Source organism: Phalaenopsis equestris, unplaced genomic scaffold (assembly GCF_001263595.1).
Source record: "Phalaenopsis equestris unplaced genomic scaffold, ASM126359v1 Scaffold000002, whole genome shotgun sequence".
Taxonomy (NCBI): domain Eukaryota; kingdom Viridiplantae; phylum Streptophyta; class Magnoliopsida; order Asparagales; family Orchidaceae; genus Phalaenopsis; species Phalaenopsis equestris.
The window spans coordinates 16,257,362-16,265,291 of NW_018164444.1; the positions used below are offsets into that span (position 1 = coordinate 16,257,362).

Below are 7,930 nucleotides of genomic sequence, written 5' to 3' on the forward strand. Positions count from 1 at the left end.
AAAGAGTGCTCAAGGAAAATGCCTGGGGAGGGACAATATAATAAAAGCGGGTGGTACAAAAAGAACAACATAAAAGGAAATTTTACCTTTTTGGTCCTATCTAGCTTGTAACCGCGCTAGCATCATTTAAGGCACATTTCCATAGATTATCAATCAGTAAAAGTGGACATGAATTTAGAGAACAGATAACTTTAAAGTTTCTACTTTCTAAAGGCCTCGAAAGTCAAGAAGTGAATTGAAAAAAAATATTAACTATTATTTTTCAATGAGAAAAACTAAATTCAAGATTGACACAATATCAATGATCTTTCCAAATCCCATATTTCCATCCAAAAATGACAAAGCCTTCCTTCGAAATACACAAAAAAAACTTCAACATTTTCTAATTGACTAAAAAATAACAAAACATGCTACAGAATTTATTTGCCATGAAGACACTATAAAAATACAATTAACAATTAGAATGAAATCAATACACAAATAAATGCTTTTTACAAAAGGCGTAGATGACTGCTCACCTCCCTAGTTTCTTTTGCATTTCTGATAAGCCCGTCAAGACAGTTATTTATGACCATTAGATCACTATGAAATTTGCGCTGCCTTGGAAAGAACCATCTAGCAAAAGGAAGATTCCAGTAAGGGATGTAAAATGTTGACCGATGTTCAGCCTCAGATAGAGTTCCATAGACTGCCTGTTTCACAATTTACAGAACAATAGAAACACTATTGTAATTTAAGTAGCAAATATAAGTTCAGTAAAGAAATGAAAATAAAAAGTAATGCACATATTAAGCATGACGCTACCAGAGAAAAAAAAAACAAAGTTTTCATAGACAAAAAATTAGAGGCATTAATGAAAGATTGCAACCATTCTGGCTCTTACAGATTGGGCCTCTTTGAGCAAATTCTATCATTCAATCCAAAGAGCACCATCAAAGATGGTCACTAAGAATATGAAAGGTTACTTCAAAAAGAAAAAGTTCCATGCCATTGAGCACATCACAGAATCCAATGTTCTCATAGTAGCATCATACAATAAATTCTGAAATCCTTCCAGACAAAATACATTACATTTAAAATAGCAAATTATATGCATTAAAAGTGGATTAGATGTTAGATAAAATACTTCAAAATATTTTGCCTTTATATTTCAAAGATTTTTTCTTTATAACACTGTCATTGCCAGTCCTAAGCCCGGATGTGAAAAGTGGTGGGTTGTGTTAGATACTCGACAGCTGGCATAAAACTTATCAAAAAAAAAAAAAACAAGGCATGAATCCTTTTAATCATTGTGTAAGTTTTAGGGTGTCCCCTGGAAGAATCACGTCTTATGGTCTGAATGCAGTGAAAAGTGTGCAAGGGACGCTACACCGGTGCCCGGGTGTAGTGTCAACTAAGCAAAATTCTCATATTACGGACGGATGCAGGAAAAGAAGTTAGTCCATAAAACTAATGAAACTAATATTAGGATGAAATCTTGGAATATAAATACTTTCAATGGTGAATTAACGGAATTAGTTGCTATTATGATTCATAAAAAGATTAATATCTTATATATTCAATAACCTAAAAGGTTTGGAGAAAAGAGTAACGAAATTGATAACTTGGATTTTAAACTTTAGTATTCTGGTAAGAATCGCACTAAAAATGGTATGTAATTATAAATAAGAGTTTGAAAGATAATGTTATAAAAATAAATAGAGTTGGAGATAAAATTATAACCCTTAAGATTATTATTGATACTAAGATTTTTAATATTATAAGTACTTATGATCCTCAAGCAGGTTTAGATATAGTGTCTAAACATAAATTCTGAAATGACTTAGAAGACTTAATACAAAGGATTCCATTTGAAGAAAGTATTTTTGTTGGAGGAGATTTAAATGGACATGTCAGTAGAATTTTAGAAGATTTCATAAATATTCATGATGACTACGGTTTTGGAGTGACTAATGAAGAAGGTAGAATCATTTTAAATTTTTTTTCAGCGTATGATTTTGTTATTATCAATACTTTATTCAAGAAAAGAGATGAACATCTTATTACTTATAAGAATAATAAAACACAAATTGTTTTCTTTCTTATGAGAAGAAGAGATCGTCGGGATTGTAAAGATCGTTAAGTCATTTTAAGTGCGGATTTAAGTATCCAACATCGATTACTAGTTCTAGAATTTAAGATGAAGAGTAGTAAAATAAATAATACTAGGACTCGTCATCGTAGAATTAGATGGGGCAACCCAAATGACACAAATAAAATATTTTTATGAGTAAAATTCAATATTTCAAAATTTGGGTTATTCATGAAGAATCAAATACATGAAACGAATTCAATGTGGGATAAAGTAACAAATATTATTAAACAAGTAGCAAAAGATATACTTGGATACAACAACAACAACAAAACCTTAATCCCACTACGTGGGGTCGGCTAAATGAATCTTTTTTCTCCATTGCGTCTTATTTAGTGTCAATTTAATTTAGTTCTAGTAAATTAAGACCATTTTTAATACAATTAGCCCAAGCCTTCCTAAGTCTACCTCTACCTTCTTACCACAAGTCGAATCTAAAAGATGTACTTGGATAGTAAAAAGAAAAAATCTATAAATAAAAATAGTTGGTGGTGGAATAATAATATCAAGAAAAAATAAAAGATAATAAGTTAAGGCATAAAAATTGGTTTAAATGTAAAAACTTAGAGAACTGAGAAAAATATTAAACAACCAGCAGGGAGTCTAAATGAAAAATCTATGATGCAAAAAATTCAACTTTTATGGATCTTTATAATATATTAGATACTAAGGAGAATGAAAAATATATGTATGAAGTAGCCGAAAAAAGAGAAAAGAAAAGTGATTTAACTCAAGTAAAGTATATTAAAGGTGAAAATCAAAAAGTATTTTTCTTAGAAAAAAAATATTCAACATAGGTGAGTGAGTTATTTTGATGAACTTTTTAATGAAGTTTTTGAAAATACGATCGACCTTAGTGATCTTAATATATTAAAATGTTTCATTATTCTGTCGCATTAGTAAAAAAAAAGTTGAGTGGGTTTTAAGGAAAACCACGAGTTGAAAGTTTGTAAACCTGATGGTATCCCAATTTAAACGTGGAAAACTTTAGGAGAATTGGGAGTTCCTTGGCTGGGAGTTTCTTGGCTTACTAAACTCTTTAATATTATTTTAAAAACTAAAAAGATGTCTGAGAAGTGGAGGAAGAGTATTTTGGTCCCCACTTTTAAGAATAAAGGATATACACAAGAGTGTGCAAATTATAGAGGAACTAAGTTGATGTGTCATATTTTAAAATTATAGGAGAGGGTAATTGAACATAGGTTAAGATGTATTAAAAAGATTTCTCAAAATCAACTTGAATTTATGTCGGCTAGGTTTACTATGGAAGTTATACATTTATTGAGAGATTTTATAGAGAAGCTCAGAGATAATAATGAGGATCTACATTTAATTTTTATTAATTTAGAAAAAAACTTATGATAAGGTTCCAAGATATATTATTTGGAGAGTTCTTGAGAAGAAAGGGGTTGATATGACTTATATTCAACACATTAAAAATATTTATACTATAGTTGTTACTTGTGTTTGAACTGAAAGAGGATTGACAAAATATTTTCCTATTCCTGTTGGATTACATCAGGGATCGACTTTAAGCCCATATCTTTTTGTTTTAGTTATGAATGGCCTTACTGGACATTTACAAAAGAATGTACCTTGGTGTATGCTTTTTGCTGATGATATCCTTCTCATGTATAAGACGAGAGAAAATGCTCAGGAAAAAGTTGAATTATGAAGGTCTACATTGGAGTTTAAAGGCCTTCATTTGAGCCTTCTTGGAGTTTAAAGGCCTTCATTTGAGTAGAACTAAAACTAAATATATGGAATGTAATTTTAGTAGTAGTAGCTCTAGTGACAGAAGTGTAACTTTGGGTGATCAAATTATTAAAAGGTGTAAATGATTTAGATATCTAGGGTATGTTGTTCAAAGTGATGGTGATATAGATGGGAATGTCAATAGTAGAATTCAAGTTGGTTGGTTTAAGTAGAGGAATGCTTCAGGCCATTTGTGTGATAGAAAAGTGTCGCTTAGACTGAAAAGAAAATTTTATAAGATGGTGGTGAGACCTGCAATGCTCTATGGCGTTGAATGTTGGTTTTTAAAAGAGAAGCATAATACTAAATTAAGTGTTGTTGAGATGAGAATGATTAGGTGGATGAGTGGCTTTACACGTGGAGACAAAATGCAAAATGAATATATCCATGATAGGGTTGGTGTAGCTCCAATGACAGACAAAAGTAGAGAGATTCAACTTATAGATGGTTCGGTCAAATTAAGCGTCGACCATATAATGATCAAATTAGGAGAGTATATGTTTTAGATTCGACTTATGTTAAGAATAGCAAAGGTAGACCTAAGAAGACTTGGGCTTATTGTATAAAAAATGATCTTAATTTAATCGAACTAAATGAAAATATGACACGACGCAATGGAGAAAAAGGATTCATGTAGCCGACCCCATGTGGTGGGATTAAGGCTTTGTTTGTTGTTGTATTGCAAAGATTTTTTTATTTTAAATTCCCCATAAAAGCAAACCTAATAAAATACCCCTCTCAATAATGAGTGGTCGATTATCTTCTCTAATTAAGTTAAATCTGATTTTGCTACAATAGGAAATGACAGAATCAAGATATCTTGATCAAGTTCATCATCATCCTCCACCATCCTATTTAAGTAGATGGTGGCAAATTTCTCTATTTAAAAAGAAAATTGCTACTACTAGACGTAGAGCATTTACTGCCTAACAATTAATTTTAATCAAAAGTTTTTCGTCATGACCGAGAATGTTATTTAACCACAGCTGCTTATCACTATGGGTTACATGAAACTATAACATAAAGTCTTCGCAAAATAAAAATGAAATATCTAGATAGAGACCATGACGCAGGAGCTGAAGATTCCACATCCAGCAAAATCCAGCGGAACTGTGGTCCGCATTCCAGCGATCGTGGAACGAGGACAAACGTGAGTCCCGTCGGATAAAAACCCTTCTATAGGATTTTCTGCCTCCATTATCAAACATAATATTTTTTCTTTTCTAGACTTATTTCCTATTTATTTCTTTCTAATTAGGTTTATTTATGTAAGGGAGACTATTTGTGCTTTTTTTTCTATTTTGATAACACTTTTGATTTATTTTGTGTTTTTAGAGATTGTATCTCTGATTTGTACTTTAATTGACTGTTGTATCATTTTCATATTGCAATTGGTGTGATTGTATCTTGCTCAGGTACAGGTGGAATCTCCTCACTACATGTATCTTGTTGTTTCCTCGTTTGAGTCACTCTTTTCAGCCGAGACAGCAGTCGAACGCATCGGATCTGCTGCCCACTCGCAGATTTTAATTCATATCTCCGTCCAAACGTTGTCAATACTTCATGTCCACTTCCTTATTATTCCACAATCGCCATCCCGCCAAACCAACTTCCTCAATACCTTTTAGGAGCCAAAGAATGATATCATCTAATATTAGAGCCCGAGAAAGTCTAAATGTTTTGGGATTTATCCTTCCTACACCTAAATTAAGATTTCATGCAACCTAACCTAACACCCCAACCAAAAAAAATATATCCCACCTGATACATTCATAGTGTCCTTCCTAGTACCAAACCAAAATTTTCAAAGTTTAATCATTCTATATTCATAAAAAATCTAAGATGTACAGATACTTCTAATTAAAGTTCGTAAAAAGTCAGATACGAACACGACCTTAACATGTGTGGCACGATATAAAAGTGTTTGTTTAAAAAAAAAATAAAAAGAAGGCAAGTGCAGGACACATACATATGAATCAATTTTTTTTTATTATATATATATATAATACATACATGACATATATATATATAGGAATGGCGTCGGTGGCGAGCTCGAGCTGCTCCGCTAGGGTTTCGCCCAATGGCGATTCCCTAGCTTTATCGTGCTCAAAGACGACCGCGTTCGTCGACTCCTTCGCCGCCGTCACGTCTCGCTGCTTCTATGGACGTCGAGCTGCGAGTCGCATCACGTGGTCGTCTCAACCTTTCGGATCGTCTGCGTGGTCGTCCTCTCCTCTCGGTCTTCTACGTGGCCGTCTCGTTTACGTGGTCTTCTCGCCTGTGCGGTCGTCCCGACATTTCTTCGTCGTCTCGTCTACGTGGTCGTCCTCTCCTCTCGCTCTTGTTCGCTGCAACTGTGCGTTGCCTCGTCGAGCTGCGAGTTCTGCGGCTTCGACAACTGGTTTTTATCGTGCAGTGCTTCTCTTGCTGTGATGGAGCTTCCTTCATCTACGATTGAACCTGGCAAAATCTCCTTTTGCCCACGTGGTGGGTAATTCTCAGAGGGAGACAGCGGTTGTCTTCCCCTCAAGTTATAAGGAGCAACGGGAAAGTGATTGCCCCTTTATTAAAATTGAAAGCAGGAAAATTGGGAAAGCAACACCTTTTTTTCTGAGCTAGAAATTTCATCCCTTACTGATAAATTCAAGTTTGCTCTTATTGAAAAATTTCAGTGGGGACACCCACCTATAAAAGTTATCAGGAAAAGTTTTGATGATCTCAAATTAGCAGGAAAGTAGAAAGTAGGGCTCATAGATGGGAGATACGTATTAATTCAACTAACCGTGCCTGAAGATTACACTAAGATTTTTTTCAAAAAATATCTCAACATAGTTGGTAAACCAATGAAGCTACTCAAGGGGTCTCCTGATTTTGACCGCAAGTGCGAATCTCCTACTGTACCGGTATGGTTTAGTCTACCTAATCTCAAACTGCAGTTTTTTCATCATCAGGTTCTTTATTCTATTGGTGTCATACTTGAGGACCCTTTGAAGCTAAAACTACCCGCGTTTAACCTAACCAGACCGTCTGTGGTCAGAATACTTGTTGAAAGAGATATTACTTTACCTGATGTTACTGAAGTCTCGTTGGGCACAACTCACAGTGGATATTGGCAACAAATTGTTATGGAGCATAGACCTCCTTATTGTTCTCATTGTATGATGTTTGGGTACAACTTTGATAAATGCTATAAGTTTCATCCTAATTTGAAATCTAAAGATCAAGTGAATAAAAATGAATCTGACCCCACTGCTTTGGATATATCTGTTCCATCTGAAGGGAAAAAAACCACAAAACATGTTATGGTGTCTGAGTTAATCGCCCCTGTGGATCCTCCCCCTGAAAATACTATTTCTGCGATCGATGAGAAGCTGGATGGCCCTGTTGAGCAACCTACACTTTCAAACCCTCCTTAGTTGCAGGAAGCATTAGGTGAAGAGAAGATATTTCATGCTTCGCACACACTTGAACCTACAGTCGTTGCAATAGTTAGCAATTCTTCTTCTGGTTCTCATCAATTTTTATCTGCCCGACGTTCTGTTTACCAACACGATGATCAGATGAGTCAATCTTCTGATGAGGAATGGCAGGCAAGGAGGAAGAAGAAGATTGGAGGCAAACTTCAGCTTGGGAACCTAATGGATGATACTTTGGTTACTTCGGGAAATAGCTCGACACTCAATAATTTGTTATCTAGATCTCGCCCTAGAACTAGAGGCAGAGGCAGGACTAAACTGACTCGTCCCTAGCTACTTCTTTTCTGCGATTTTGGTATCTTTTTTTTTTGTGTTTCCCTGTATCTTTTATCTTTTGGAGTGTTTGTGTATGTTGTATCGTATGGATATGGTGCCTCTATTGGGCCCTCTCATACAACATTTATGTATCTTTCCTATTTTAATAGATGTAGCCCTTGGGATTTTCAAAAAATAATATATATATATATATATATATAGGATGGAGTTGGTGGCGGCTGGAGGTGCTCTGCTAAAGTTCCAGACGGGAAGATGATCTTTTGGTGTTGGCTGGGGGGAGGGAGAGGGAGTC

At 34.6% G+C, this 7,930-nt stretch overlaps 1 protein-coding gene across 1 annotated transcript in view; it reads right to left on the reverse strand.

Moving 5' to 3' along the window:
* Positions 1-419: 419 nt before the first annotated feature.
* The window catches only part of LOC110032256 (cytochrome P450 97B2, chloroplastic-like), a 39,764-nt gene continuing 32,253 nt past the window's right edge, over positions 420-7,930 (reverse strand). The window contains exons 3-4 of the mRNA XM_020735861.1: positions 519-692; positions 420-437 (exon numbers count right to left, since the gene is read on the reverse strand). Of these exons, the coding sequence (XP_020591520.1) occupies positions 420-437; positions 519-692 (192 nt within the window). The remainder of the gene's footprint in view (positions 438-518; positions 693-7,930) is intronic.